Source organism: Nicotiana attenuata, chromosome 11 (assembly GCF_001879085.1).
Source record: "Nicotiana attenuata strain UT chromosome 11, NIATTr2, whole genome shotgun sequence".
Taxonomy (NCBI): Eukaryota; Viridiplantae; Streptophyta; class Magnoliopsida; order Solanales; family Solanaceae; genus Nicotiana; species Nicotiana attenuata.
Window position 1 is genome coordinate 13,802,890 of NC_031999.1, and position 15,191 is coordinate 13,818,080.

The window sequence follows — 15,191 nt, forward strand, 5'->3', positions numbered from 1 at the left end:
CCAATTGTTACCACCTTGTTGTTGATTATTGTTATTCCAATTGCCGCCTCCTTGTTGATTGCCCCAATTGCCTTGGGGGCGCCATTGTTGATTCCCTTGATTTCCTCTATTTCCTTGGTAGTTATTGACATATTGGCATTCCTCACTTTGATCATCAAAACACTCGTTCGAATAACCACCACCATCATTGTTGTTATCAAACTTCTCACCATTACCTTGAGGTTGTTGCCCTCTTTGCCTCCTTTTTAGCATAGAAACATTCTCCATTGCATTGACTTGGCGCGGGTTTTGTACTTGTTGCAATTGCGCCTTCGCCAACTGATATTGTTGTTGTAGGTTCGGCAATAGCTTGGCCATGATCACTCAACTCCTTGTGCAAATGGATGACCGTGGGGTCACCTTGGGGTACATTCGCTCGGCTTTGCCATGCCGAAGAGGTGTCCGCCATTTCATCAAGTACATCACATGCCTCTTGGTAAGAAAGTTTCATAAAGTTCCCACCGGCCAATTGGTTCACAATGCATTGATTTGTGGTGTTGATGCCCCTATAGAAAGTCTGTTGGATCATCGCCTCAGTCATGTCGTTGTTAGGGCATTCCTTCACCATTGTTCTATATCGCTCCCAGATCTCATGCAAGGGCTCCGTTGGCATTTGCTTAAAGGCTAGAATCTCATCCCGAAGAGCCGCCATATGACTTGGAGAAAAGAACTTTGCAATAAATTTGTCCGCCAATTCATCCCATGTGGTGATAGAATGATTTGGTAACCTTTCTAACCAGTCCAACGCTTTGCCCCGAAGAGAAAACGGGAAAAGCCTCAATCTCAACGCATCCTCTGACACGTTTGTTTGTTTGCTGCCCCAGCAAGTATCTACGAACCCCTTCAAGTGCTTGTATGCATGTTGGTCGGAGGCGCCCGTAAAATATCCCCTTTGCTCGAGCAAGGTCAACATGACATTTGTGATTTGAAAGTTCCCCGTCCGGATTCGGGGAGGAACGATGGCACTTGCGTACCCTTGATTAGGAAGAACTCTTGGGACCGCTCTTGGTGGTGGCGGAGGAGGGTTTGGAATAGGATTGTTGTCATGTACATTAGCATTGGCATTTCGACCTCTCCGTGGTACTTGAGGTACCGGAAGCTCATCTTGCTCAACATCTTCAACCTCCTCCTCCGCCAAGGCATTGCCAAGAGGGTCATTTCCGTTTAGAGCCATGTGTACCTGATGGATCAACACAAATAAAATTAGTAAAAAGAAGGAAAGAGAAGCAAAACACAAAACTAGCTACACAAATAGTCAACACTGTAAGCTCCCCGGCAACGGCGCCAAAAAGTGATCAATCGCGCAACGGACTCAACCTTAGGAAGAGTGGGCGCTAATACTTTTACCCAATAGTGGTATCGGGGTCAATTTTCACAGGGAGCTAGAAAGGGAGTTGGATATTTGTTTAGCCTAGAAATGCGTGTTTGCTTCTAATTGATCTTCTATCATTTTTGGGTTTTTATGATTACCAACTACAATTTAACAACTACTAATTATAAAAATTATGCTAAGAGATTAATTCTAGGTTGTATGCAAGATAGAGAAAGGCACTAGGGTCGTGGCATTTACCTAGGTGGTCAACTAACGGGTAGAGATTCCTAATACAAGAATGATGGTTATGGGGCTTATGCTATAACCATTGCACGATTGCACTCACTCTCACACCTCTCGGTAGAAAGAGTGATTATGCCCAATTGACTCTCTTGAGACCAATTGGGTAGGCTAACAAACCAAGCAACTTAGGGTTCAAGTTGGATAATTACTCTCTCGAGGTTTTACCCGTTAATTGGGACTACCATTCTCATGGGTCCATCCCAATTCCTTGTTGGGTTAATTTTGGAGTCATAGACACTCTTTCTCAAGAAGAGTCAAGACCCACTAAGCTAGACTTAGTGTTTGCAACCACCAATTCCTATTTAAAACATAAAATTAACCCAAATATCAAGCACCCAACATCATTCAAGCATTAAACAATCACACCTATTGATTACCCACACTAGGGTTGAGCCACAACCCTAGCTAATGGTTTAGCTAGCCATAATAACAACAGAAATTGAAGAAGAAGTAGATAAAATCAACATATAATTAACTAGGAAGTTAATCTACACGAATCCACGTTAAAACAAGATTAAAGTGCCCAAAATAGGCTAAAACTTGAGTCTCACGAGTTCTGCTGCTATCTGATGTCTAAAACATAACCTAGAAATAATAAAATATTCTATTTATACTATGCCAGAAAAAACGGACAAAAATACCCCTGCGGGGCTGGTGCGGCCGCGTAGGGGTCTTGGCCTTCGATCATTCACTTCTGAAGCTGGGGACGCGGACCGCACAAAGAGGTAGCGCGGCCCCGCAGGCTAATGGGCGCGGACCGCTCAACAATGAAGCGCGACCGCGTAGACACCAGCGCTGACCGCGTAGAAAAGTGCGTTGACCGCGCTTGGAGACTCCTGAAATGGGTGCTCTCTGAATCTCCTAGCGCGGCCGCGTAGCAAATCAGTGCGGTCCGCGCTAGGTCCTCCTGTCCCTACTTCAATGATTTTTGATACTTGAGCAGGTTTCACTCCGTTTCGAGCCGATTTTTGACTTTCGTCATCTTGTCGCTCAAACCTGCAATCAAGCGCACCTTGTAAGCATTCTGGGTCTATTCTATGACAATTCATACATAAGGCATAGGCAAGTATGGGCATAAAACGTGTTAAAATCACAGTTATCAGTCATCACAAAAATACCATACGAACTTTGTCGAGCACTCAAAACACGTCAAACAACAACAAAAACACGAATCACACTCCAATCCAAACTTAATGAACTTGAAACTTTAAATTTCCACAACTGATGCCGAAACCTATCAAACCACATCCGATTGACCTCAAGTTCTGCACACAAGTCATAAATGACACCATGTACCTACTCGAACTTCCGAAAATCCAATCCGACCCCGATATTAAAAAGTCCACTACCGATCAAAATCTCCAAAAATTCAACTTTCGCCATTTCAAGCTTAAATCAGCCACAGACCTCCAAAATACAATCCGGACACGCCCCTAAGTCAAAAATCACCCAACGGAGCTAACAAAACCGACGGAACTCCATTCCGGAGTTGTCTTCACACAGTTCCGACTACGATCAAAATCCTAAGACTTAAGCTTCCGTTTTAGGGACTAAGTGTCCCAAAATACTCCAAAATCAAAAACAAAATCTGCCGGCAAGTCACATAAGATGAAAAAGATACGGGGGAAGCAGAAAATAGGGGATCAGGGCTATTACTCTCAAAACGACCGGCCAGGTCATTACAATATTATAAAAAATCGACTTTGATATAGCATGATTATCCTTTGTAGATGCCTCTGGCGGAATCGAAACAATATTCCTATGTCATGCATTACTTGCAAATGTCAGATCAAGAGACATAATATTGTTAACAATAAGAACAAATGGTGTACCAGCAACGGTTTTATTATAAGGTCGTACAACTCGCTTTAGATTTGATATACCACTTCAAATAACTGAAATAACCATCACAAATATATCAAATCAGAGCAATAGTGCTAAGTTTATAAGGAAAGCAAAAGTGATAATATGGATGAAGCGCTTTTGGCTAAGCGTCAAATGATCGAAACAATCACCCAGAGTTTTAGAGATATATTGGATATCGTTAAACCGTTTGGTCGAAAAGTAATAATTTGGGAGGTATTTTCTGTCAAGTACGATATGTAGTTCCATAATTGACCAAAGCAAAAAATGTAAAAGTTAGCTTGCCAAAATTATACTTATGACCTCAAATGAAAAATACTAAAATAACAAGAAATATAAAAGTAAGAATAGATCCAGCATTCAGTGACTTCTTGCTTCGTGTCGGAAATGAAGAAGAGCATCCAATAAAAGATGATTTGATTCATTTAGAACACTTGGTTATCAACCTCAATGGTAATAATAGTGCATTTAATAAGGAAAATATTTTCATCATTAGATTAAAATGCAATTTGTACATATTATATGATAAAAATTAAAGAGTTATCTTAGCTAGCAGAAATGAATATGTTGATCAACTAAATAAAAGGTTGATTGCTAAGTTTTATGGTAAAACAAATTTTTTTTAAGTTTTACTCAGCAGAAGATGATACCAACAATAACTACTAAGAAGAATACATAAATAGTGTAATATCAAATGGTCTTCTACTGTACATGTTTGTTGTCAAACTTATTATTTTTTACGTATGTTAGTGTCACCATATATATAATAGACTAAGTTAAAATTGATCTTCCATTGCATATAAGTTTATTTTGAAGAAACATATGTCCGTCATGCTACTGAAAACTTGGATCCGCTGAATGGCTTATGTAATAGTACACATATGGTATATAGAAGTTTTGACAATAACGTCATACATGCAGTACTTATGATAATGATCAATGTGCTTGTAAGTATGTGTTTATCCCCGAATTCAACTTTTGTCTTCTGAAACTAAAGAAGATCCTTTTAAATTTGTGTGAAAATAATTTTTAGTATGTTTATGTTTCGCAGTTATAATAAACAAAGCACAAGGACAAACATCCTAAATATTAAACTATATTTACCACAATATGTTTTCTTACACGAATAACTATATGTTGCACTTTCAAAAGAGATATCAATATCGACAACAAGGGTTCTGGTTATGACAAAGTAACCAAAGCATTAGAACGAAACATATATAAAAAAAACACCGTCTATAATGCATTCGGTAAGATACCATCGTATTAGATACCTTTAAACTACAATACATAATTATCTACTTAACATTACTAAAATTGATCATTTATGTAAGTTCTGATGATATCCTTTCATTTTGAATTCACGTATTATGCTAATGTAACAATATTTTTCGGCATTTAGATGATCGTTGTAGCATTATATATAAAATTTCTCTCATTAATTAAATTTTATTGTTCCTTCATATAAGCAAATATTTAAACCACTATGAGCCATTATTAACGTGCAATGCACATTTATAGATACTAATATTTAAAATGCACATTACGAATATTTTATCTAATTTAGCATTGGAGCACATTATCTTAATAGAGAGTTTGAAATTTTTCATCTTATTTAAAGACACTAAATTTTTCTCTTATTTTCTTTAAAATATTTTAAAGAAAGAAATAAGAAGTCTTCGCTTAATTTTTTCTTCCATTTTTTACTCTATGGACCGTTTCCTCTGCTTCTCGTTCCTTTATTATACCTCAAACATAGGATCAGGAGATGAGGGTAGTGTAAGGAGTAAACCATAAACTTTGAGGCTTTGCCTCTAAAGTTGCTAATAGTAGTAGTAAGTCTTTTGGAATAAATCTCGTTTGGCCAAAAGGTAAAAGAAAAGAAAATAGTCCATTATTTGCGGCCAATCACGAAAATAGTCCCAAAATTCCCAAAACAGGTTGGATTCGGCAAAGTGCGCCACAAGTTTTTTAGCGTAAAACTAACTCTAGCTTTGTTCGGCACTCTGTGTGTGTGTGTGTGTGTGAAGCAGCAATAATCCGTCATGCAGATCTTCGTGAAAACCCTAACGGGAAAGACCATCACCCTCGAAGTCGAGAGCAGCGACACCATCGACAATGTCAAGGCCAAAATTCAGGTTCCTTTTTCTTTTCAATCCGTTTTGGATTTTGCTTCAATTCTTTTCAGCTATGGATTTTAGTTTTCGGCCTTTTCCTTTTGTTTTATTTGATATCTCTTTGGTTGCTATTTGTAAATATCTCGCTCTAGTTGTCACATGTTATACGAATTCCCACATATTGCTCTAGTTTTTGCTATTTAGGGTTATGGCCTTTTAAGTTCTTCCCTAGGTTAGCTGTTCGGCTAATAGGTGCACACCTTACAATCTTGAAAAGGAAGAAGGGTCATGAAAATCAGAAGATAAATGGGCGCTATTATCTGCACTCCCAATTTTATGTCTTGATTAGCTTAAGCGTTAAAATACGAATGCATCTATTTGCATTAAGTTTCGAACCGTGCACCATCAGCGTCGGGGATTTCTTAGCTATTAGAAAAAGGCATTAATAACTTTTCTTCTTCTGTTCTTCAGAAGTAGTTTAGTCATTCATTCAACTCTAATAAGGATTAAGAATGTACCCGAAATAATTCTACTTACATGGAGAAAGGAACACAATACTAGATGTCCAATCCAGTTGGAAAGTGTCTTCCTTCCGAGGGAATTGGAGTGTCCTTTCTGATATATTTGGTATAATGGAAGAACCCCATTCATTCTTCTATTTGTTCTATTTAACACTAAAGGAACAATTTAAAGACTAGAAAATTCGAAAGGGACATCCTGTTGGTGTTCAGGGGATTTGTATTAGTTCAAAATTTTAAAATATAAACAACACTACTGTTCCAAAGTAGTTGGGGTCAGCTATATGAATCTTTATATCTATTACTCAGTTTATCTCAAACTAGCTCTCTAACTAGGGATTCTCCTTTAAAAGAAATGGATCATGATTGGGTTGGTGGTTGACACACCTCATTTTGTTTTATGACTTGTGTTGCATCCCTGTTTCGCTTAAATTCATAATCCTGAAGTTTGGTTACTGTGCACTGCTTCCTCTCTTATACTTTCCCAAAACGTGCTAGTTTGATACATATAGTGATGGTGAACAATTGACTTAGTCTTTCAACCCCAAAAAAAGAAAATAAAGTATTGCCTTAGGCTTTCCCTTCTCCTGCTCCCCACCCCCCACCCCCCACCCCACCCACCCACCCAAAAAAAATGGCAGTGTTCTTTAATTTCTGGGTTTAATGCTTGCTTGTAGTAGTGAATATTATACTATTAGGCATTGGCTGATGAGTAGCTGGATTTGTTGCTTGCCAGGACAAAGAAGGGATACCTCCTGATCAGCAGAGGTTGATTTTTGCTGGAAAACAGTTGGAAGATGGTCGAACTCTGGCTGATTACAATATCCAGAAAGAATCAACACTTCACCTGGTTTTGAGGCTCAGGGGAGGAACTATGATTAAGGTGAAGACTCTCACTGGAAAGGAAATTGAGATTGATATTGAACCCACAGACAGCATTGATCGAATTAAGGAACGGGTTGAGGAGAAAGAAGGAATACCGCCTGTGCAGCAAAGGTTTGCTTCTCTTCTGTTTTACTTGGTTTTTCACTGTGTATTTGTGGTCTTTATTGTACATTTGCTCCTCTTAACCTTGTGGCCGAAAAGAAAAAGTATTTGCTGTTTCTATAATACTGTGTGCCTGGCCTAGAAGCTTGTTGGTAAAGTTCTTTCTGAGGGTGTAGTGTTCTCTCTGGTACTTCTAGCATCCCTTTAACGATAATTTTTGCAATGCTATATTTTCTACTTGTAGTTATGTACCTGTTTCCTAGAATTATAACCCCCATGCTTCTCTCAATTGACAGTGAATGCAAGATAACAATAGTCACTAAACATAGGATATTAACATGTAGATATCTGTATGATTTTACTTGGATACTTTTGGATATGGATGTTTGGTTGTAGTGTTCTCTCTGGTACTTCTAGCATCCCTTTAACGATAATTTTTGCAATGCTATATTTTCTACTTGTAGTTATGTACCTGTTTCCTAGAATTATAACCCCCATACTTCTCTCAAATGACAGTGAATGCAAGATAACAATAGTCACTAAACATAGGATATTAACATGTAGATATCTGTATGATTTTACTTGGATACTTTTGGATATGGATGTTTGGTTGTGAAATTGAATGTGAACCTCTCAATTAAGTTTTTTATGCTACTCCCTCCATCCCAATATATGTGATGGTGTTTTACTGGGCACGAAGTTTAAAAAAGAAAGACTTTTGAAACTTGTAGTCTAGAATAAGTCATATATAGTTGTGTGGCTATGAATCATCTCATTGAAGATAAAATGGGCATTTTAAAGTTAAATTTGTTACTAACAAATTTGTTACTAAATATGTCATTCTTGTTGTGACCGATGGAAATGGAAAGAGTATCACATAAATTGGAACGGAGAGTATGTTGTTACTTATAAGTTAAATTCTAGTAAGTCTATGTAGTGTTTTAACTTAAAAACTCAAGTATGGCTTCAAAGCTGGTAAATTGAACAAATATGTTTAACCAAATTTCTGATATTGGCAGTTGGGATTTGCTTCTTTGCTGTTGAGGACCAGTACATGTAATATTCAGAACTGGCCTTACAGACCTGAACTGGCCTTTTAAGAGCGTTGTCTGAAAAATTCAGCAATATCTTTAGCCATTTCCTAACAGGCTAATTTTCATCTAGGGGTGGCAAAACTAACCCAAACTTATTTGACCCGCCCAAGATTTAATGGGTTTGGGCTAGTACAGTTTTGAAGATGGGCTGTTTTGGGCTAGCCCAAGTTAACCCATCAAAAATCATTTGCCCAAATGGACCCATGATGATGCCTAACCTTGACCCATGAAAATGTTCAATCTTAAAGTTCTACCTTGACCCATGTTCTGGAAAATATTTTCTAATTTTTTCATGTTTGGTTGGTTTAAATACTTGAAAAATATTTTTTTTATGAATTTGTTTTTCTCCAATTAGTGAAAAATATTTTCCGTATCAAGAGAAGGGAAATTTTTTTTCACAACTTTTTTTCAACCTTCCCCATCTCAACCAACCCCCATCACCCCACCCACCACCCCTATCCTACCCCCATCCCCACCTCACCCCCACTCTCACCCAACTCCTACCCCACTCCTATCCCCACCTCACCCCCCACTCTCACCCACCCAACCCCACCTCTACCCTAACCCCATCCTAAATACATGAAAATATTATTTAGAGTGCTTTCTTTTCATGTTGTAGAAAAAGTATTTTCTTTCATATCAATAAAATGAGTATTTCCTTTTCATGACGTAGAAAAAGTATTTTCTTTTATTTCAACAAAATGAGTAATTCTGTGAAAAAGAAAATACTTTTTATACATCATGAAAAAAATACTCTTTTTGCTGAAACAAAAGAAAATACTATTTCTACAGTATGAAAAGAAATTACTCATTTTGTAAAAAAGAAAATATTTTTTTTAAATCATGAAAAGAAAGTACTCTTTTTGTTGAAACAAAAAAAATATTTTTTCTACAACATGGAAAAAAGTACTCATTTTGTGAAAAAGAAAATACTTTTTCTACATCGTGAGAAGAAAGTACTTATTTTATTGAAATGAAAGAAAATATTTTTTCTACATCATAAAAAGAAAATATTCATTGTCTTTGAAATAAAAATAAAAAAAATACTCCATCTACAACATTAAAAGAAAATACTTTTTCTATAACAGGAAAAGAAAGTACTCATTTTGTGAAAAAGAAAATACTTTTTCTACATCATGAAAAGAAAGTACTCTTTTTGTTGAAACAAAAGAAAATATTCTTTCTACAACATAAAGAGAAAGTACTCATTTTTTTTAAAAAGAAAATACTTTTTGTACTTCAAAGAAAATAATTTTTCTACATCATAAAAAGAAAATATTCTTTTTGTTGAAATGAAAAAGAAAATACTCTATATACAACATTAAAATAAAGTACTCTAAATAATATTTTTGTTTAGGGTACGAGTGGGGGTTCGAGGATAGGCTGGGGGTTGGGGTAGTGGGAGGTGGGTTGGGGTTGGTGGAAAGTTCTAATTTTGCTACTTTTTTATTATTCTGATCTTTGTTATTATTATAAGATGAAGAACTATCAAATAAAATTCTTAATCCAAATCGAGGAAAGAAATCATTTGGCATGAATTGACATGTATTCCAAAATGTAAGATAATTTTTATATCTGATTGTTTAAAAGTTAAGAATATTGCAATGATTTGGATCAATTTGGGCGGGTTGGGTTACAACCCATTGTTTAGCCCATCTTGACCCAACACATCTTAACCCAAGTGAACTTTGGGTATGGTTGGCAATGACCCATTTAATGAGTCAGCCCATCATGACAAGCCCAAATCAGCCCAAACTGCCTATTTGCCACTTCTATTTTCATCGTTGACCACTGTCATTCACCAAACACAATGATGGGCATCCGAGTTAGTTGATTACAGTCTCGTATTTGTTCCTTGGAAATGAAAGAATGCATGGGAATTTTGCATCTTTAAAGGTCTTGCAAGTGAAGTGTTATATTTTTTATAACAACAACAACCTAGTAAAATCCCACAAGTGGGGTCTTGGGAGGGTAGTGTGCACGCAATGCTTACCCCTATCCCAATGGTGCAGAGGTTGTTTTCGATAGACCCTCAGCTCAGGAAGACGGAAAGAAAACGAGAAGAGACAATATATCAGTAACGTCAATGGAAACCATAGAAATAGTAACAGCATCATAAAAACCATAAAATAGATAACATGCAATAACAATAACCAGTAATTAAGGCCCGGAGTTATGAAAACAGAAGGATAGTGTGGACACAACATTAACCACTAGCCGTCTATGAACAACCCTATCAAACTAGCTTCACCCCCTGTAGGAAGTAGAAAAAAGCTCGACTACCTCTTAGCCTACCACCCTAATGCTCGACCTCCACACCTTCCTATCAAGGGTCATGTCCTCGAAAATCTGCAGTCATGCCATGTCCTGCCTGATCACCTCTCCCCAATATTTCGCCAGAAATGTTATATTTTTTATAATATGGAAAATGTCGACTGCTTTGTGCTCCTTTTCTTTGTTTTGTTTTATGATTCTTTTGTTGGTAATGACAGTGAGTGCCGTTATGAAAGGCCTTTGCTACCTTTCTTTCTCGCCCTCCATCTGTTTTCAGGTTTGATATAACATAGAGGATGAGAACTATCATGAATCTCATCTTCGGCAATTTTTTTACAACTTATGGTGCTTTAATGATCATTAACTAGTACTTTATGGACTGGGAAGCACCATATTCATGGTTTATAGAAATCCGCGTGTCTGTATTTGAAATTTTCACCAGATTTAGCTCTATCTTAGTTTCTTAGTTATAAGTGCAAAAAGCCAGCAACTATGGGAGTTTGATCTGATGTTATTCGATGTAAATATTCATGCCAGCTTCTTAATTTACCTGTACTGCTAGCTGCACTGGTTCTACGGTCATTGTGTTCTTACCAACTTCTTAATTAACTTATAGTACTAGATATGCTGGTTTCCCCATTTATCTATTTGAGGCAATTGTTATACCAGTCATATCTGTGGTTTATTGCAGGCTTATTTATGCCGGAAAGCAGCTAGCTGATGACAAGACCGCTAAGGATTACAATATTGAAGGAGGTTCTGTTCTTCATCTCGTTCTTGCATTGAGGGGTGGTAGTCTTTAAGATTGCTCCAAATTTGGGTAAAAATGTGCAACCTTTATCCATGAATTTATCATGACAGTTCTCTTTTTGTTTCCTTTTTACCTTTTCTCATGTAAAACATGAAAACTTGGTTAAAGCTGACTAGCTGAGATTAGTTTCCCCTTACAAACGTGGAATGGTGCTTGCTTTCTTATTTTTAGATCCCATGGCACTGGTTGCATCAATTATTGAGATGTTTGGGCCCCCAATAGGTAATAAGTGGATACTTAGTGAGCCATGTCGCCCTAATTCACCATACCAATCCTTTAGAATGAAAATCCCCTTGTCCGTTTTGGTTTGACTGTAGAGGGCTGGCTTCTGAAATATCTTTGTGAAACTGCTCAAAGATATTGATCACTTATGTGCAGAAGGCCTTTGAATCCAAATTTATACGGGAAAACCCCCCTCCCCTAGTCGCTATCATGGTCGGTGAAGAGAATGATATGGTCTCCTCCTCACTTTGTTCAACAACTCTTGAAATAGACTGGCCTTTTTTGTTCATTCAGAAAATTTCAAGTATTTACGACATAGTACCTAAGTGTATCCACTGTGCACCCAATGAAAAAGTACAATCACCCCAACAACAAGAATACGGGGATATCGTACAAGTGTTTGGCCCCTCGGGGGGGGGGGGGGGGGGGGGGTGAGGGCAACGGGGCTGCATTTCCTACCTACCGATCAACCTAATAGGTTAAGTGAGGCGCACCCCATAGTACGACAATTCCGATTCAGTACATTTGCTTGCCTGCCAAATTTATGTCAGATGAAACTGCTACGCCGTCTGATTTAATTTATTTGACATGATTTGACTAGATACCGTGTTTAAGAAGAAAAAAAGATCTTAAATATACGGTAACATTTATGTTGCTATAGAATTTTGAAACCTGTGCGTTATTCTTAACTATTGTACTCCAGTAAAGATAACTTGGCTAAACAATCGTCGCTGCTGCTTCTAGACTGTGTGGCAAAATGATTTTGCAGAATTGTTTGGAACTGGGACCCACAAAAGCCACATGTACGAAAATAAAAAAGCCTCCTACAACTAGTGTATTAATGCACATAATAAAACTTTTTAGCTACTCCAGTTAAATAGTAAGAAAAACAATTGACGGGCATGATTTCTGATGTATAAGATTTTGAGGGTCTTTCGCTAGCTTACCAACGCGTTTACAATTCATAATATGGTCACTCCCAACTGATCAATTTTTTTACTTGTAAGCACTTTAGTTCGACAAAATTTACGATTCTATCCCTAATACTTTCTCTGTTCCAGTTTATGAGAACCTATTTCCTTTTTGGACTGTTCCAAAAAGAATGATCCATTTCTAAATTTGGAAACAATTTAGCTTAAATTTTAAATTCTATCCTTAATAAGAAACTTTTATAACCACACAAATACTCTGGACCCCTTTAGAAATGGGAAGAAAGGTGAAATAATTGGGGTTGGTGTCATGACCCGAAATTCCACCCTCGGGACCGTGATGGCGCCTAACATTTCACTTGCTAGGCAAGCCAATGCTAGAATAGTTTTTAGCCATTTTTGACAATTCAAATTAAATAATAACCAAGAAACTGAATAAACTGAAATAGAGTGAGAAAATCATAACAACATCGATATCTAGATTCAATCCCGGAACTGGTGTCACTAGTACACGAGCGACTAGAGTAATACACATAATGTTCTGATTGAAAACATGAATGTCTGAAATGAAATAAACAGCTAGATTAAGGTAGAAGGGGACTTCAGGGCTGTGAACACCGTGTAATTGTACCTCAAGTCTCCGTCGAGCAATCAATCCGATCAATCTACTAACCGCAGCTAGGACTCACTCCAAAATCTGCACAAGAAGTGCAGAGTGTAGTATGAGTACAACCGACCCCATGTACTATGTAAGTGCCAAGCCAAACCTTGACGAAGTAGTGACAAGGCTAAGGCATGTCACTTACAATAACATGTCGCAGTATAATAATAATAACAGGAAAGGAACACCGGAAAAGTAAGGCAGTTAACTTATGAAAATAAACTCAATCCTCGAAACCAATAAAATCAGAAACATCAGTCCTCAGAATCTCGTATGAAAACACTGAAAGCTAACACAATGCAACAATTAATACCTAACACACAATTCGTTGTGGCGCAATCCGATCCCACCATAAAAACACAATCCTACCTTATTTCACCACATCAATATCAAGAATAACATGTAAAATTCATTGCGGCGCACAACCCGATCCCGCCATATAATCAGAATCAATATTATAATCCTCCCTTATTTCACCATATTAAGGAATGCTATAATTAATACAAAGCAACATGACAAGCCATATATATGACAATTAAAGTGTACAAATAAGATAAGTAAGGCAAATAGCAATTAATCATGGAATCATGGAAGAAACAAGCATTTTAATACAAGAGTAAATAGATGACAAGTAACAAGATACATCATTGAAGCAATTAAGACATGTAGCAGTTAAACCATGAAATGAGATAATTAATGAAATACGGGAAAGCATGAAAACAACTATTTTGAGGGCGTATATACACTCATCACCTTGCATATACGCCGCTACACATGTAATTCACATAACACATAGCTCAAGGGTTCCTAATTCTCTCAAATCAAGGTTAGACCCAACACTTACCTTGCTCCGCAATCAAATCAAAGCTCAACCGGGGCTTACCTCTAAAATTTGCCTCCGAACCAACCAAATCTAACCAAAATCAACTTAATAGCATCAAATAATGCTAGGAAAATCAATTACAATACATAAAGTTAAGATCTTTACTCTTTTTCAAAAAGTTAACAAAAGTCAACCCCGGGCCCGCTTAGTCAAAATTCGAGATTCGGACCAAGACCTGTTTACCCATTCGCCCCGAGCCCAATTATGTGATTAGTTTCAAAATCTAGCCTCGAATTGAGGTCTAAATCTCAATTTTTACAAAAACACTCAATTCTACCCAAACCCCTAACTTCTACCGTAAAAATCCTAGATTTAATGTTGAAAATACTTGGAAAGTAGTGGGTAATTGAAAAGAAATAGGTTGAAGTTGCTTACCAAAGTTTTGGGAAGAAACTCCTCTTAGAAAATCGCCTCTAGGGTGTTTAGGGTTGAGAGTTTGAAAGAAATGAGCTAAATCCCATCTTCTCGGCTTTTTGTCCAGGCGTAAGTGTCGCAAATGCAACCTGGGGTTCGCATGCGAACCCCACAAATGCGAAAAAGTCCTCGCAAAAGTGAACTTCCCTCACCTCTGTTGGCATCACAAATGCGACGCTTTGTTCGCAAATGCGAACTGGGACCTTCCGCAAATGCGACCAATTTGATCGCAAATGCGAACTAACTCCCCCTAGCCCCCAAACGCAAATGCAAAGAATCCGTTCGCAAATGCAAACATGACATAGCTCACCTACTATCGCAAATGCGATCCTAACCTCACAATTGCGAGGTCTGAGCCTTGTGCACAAAACTAGTAAAATCCTAACTCCTTCAAACACTCCGCCACTCGTTCGAAACTCACCCGAGCCTCGGGGCCCCAAATCAAACATGCGCACAAGTGTAATGACATCTTACAAGCTCGCTTGTGTGATAAAAATACCAAAATAACACCTATAATTATGAATCATACATCAAAATGATTGATATTTGTAAAAAAACATAATGTAACTTTACAACCGGATGTCCGAATCACGTCAAATCAATTCCGTTTTACACCAAATTTTGCAATCAAGTCATAAATACTAAAATAAACGTATTTCAAGTTCCGGAACCAAAATCCGAACTCGGTAGCAACAAAGTCAACCTACGGTCAAACTTATGAATTCTTTTAGCCTTTAAGTTACCAGCTTTTAACAAATTACGTT

At 37.4% G+C, this 15,191-nt stretch overlaps 1 protein-coding gene across 1 annotated transcript; it reads left to right on the top strand.

Moving 5' to 3' along the window:
• LOC109234144 (ubiquitin-NEDD8-like protein RUB2) lies at positions 5,279-11,488 on the top strand. Its single transcript, XM_019400008.1, has 3 exons — positions 5,279-5,655; positions 6,889-7,148; positions 11,199-11,488. The coding sequence occupies exons 1-3, from the start codon at positions 5,563-5,565 to the stop codon at positions 11,308-11,310; spliced, it is 465 nt and encodes a 154-aa protein (XP_019255553.1). The 5' UTR covers positions 5,279-5,562; the 3' UTR covers positions 11,311-11,488.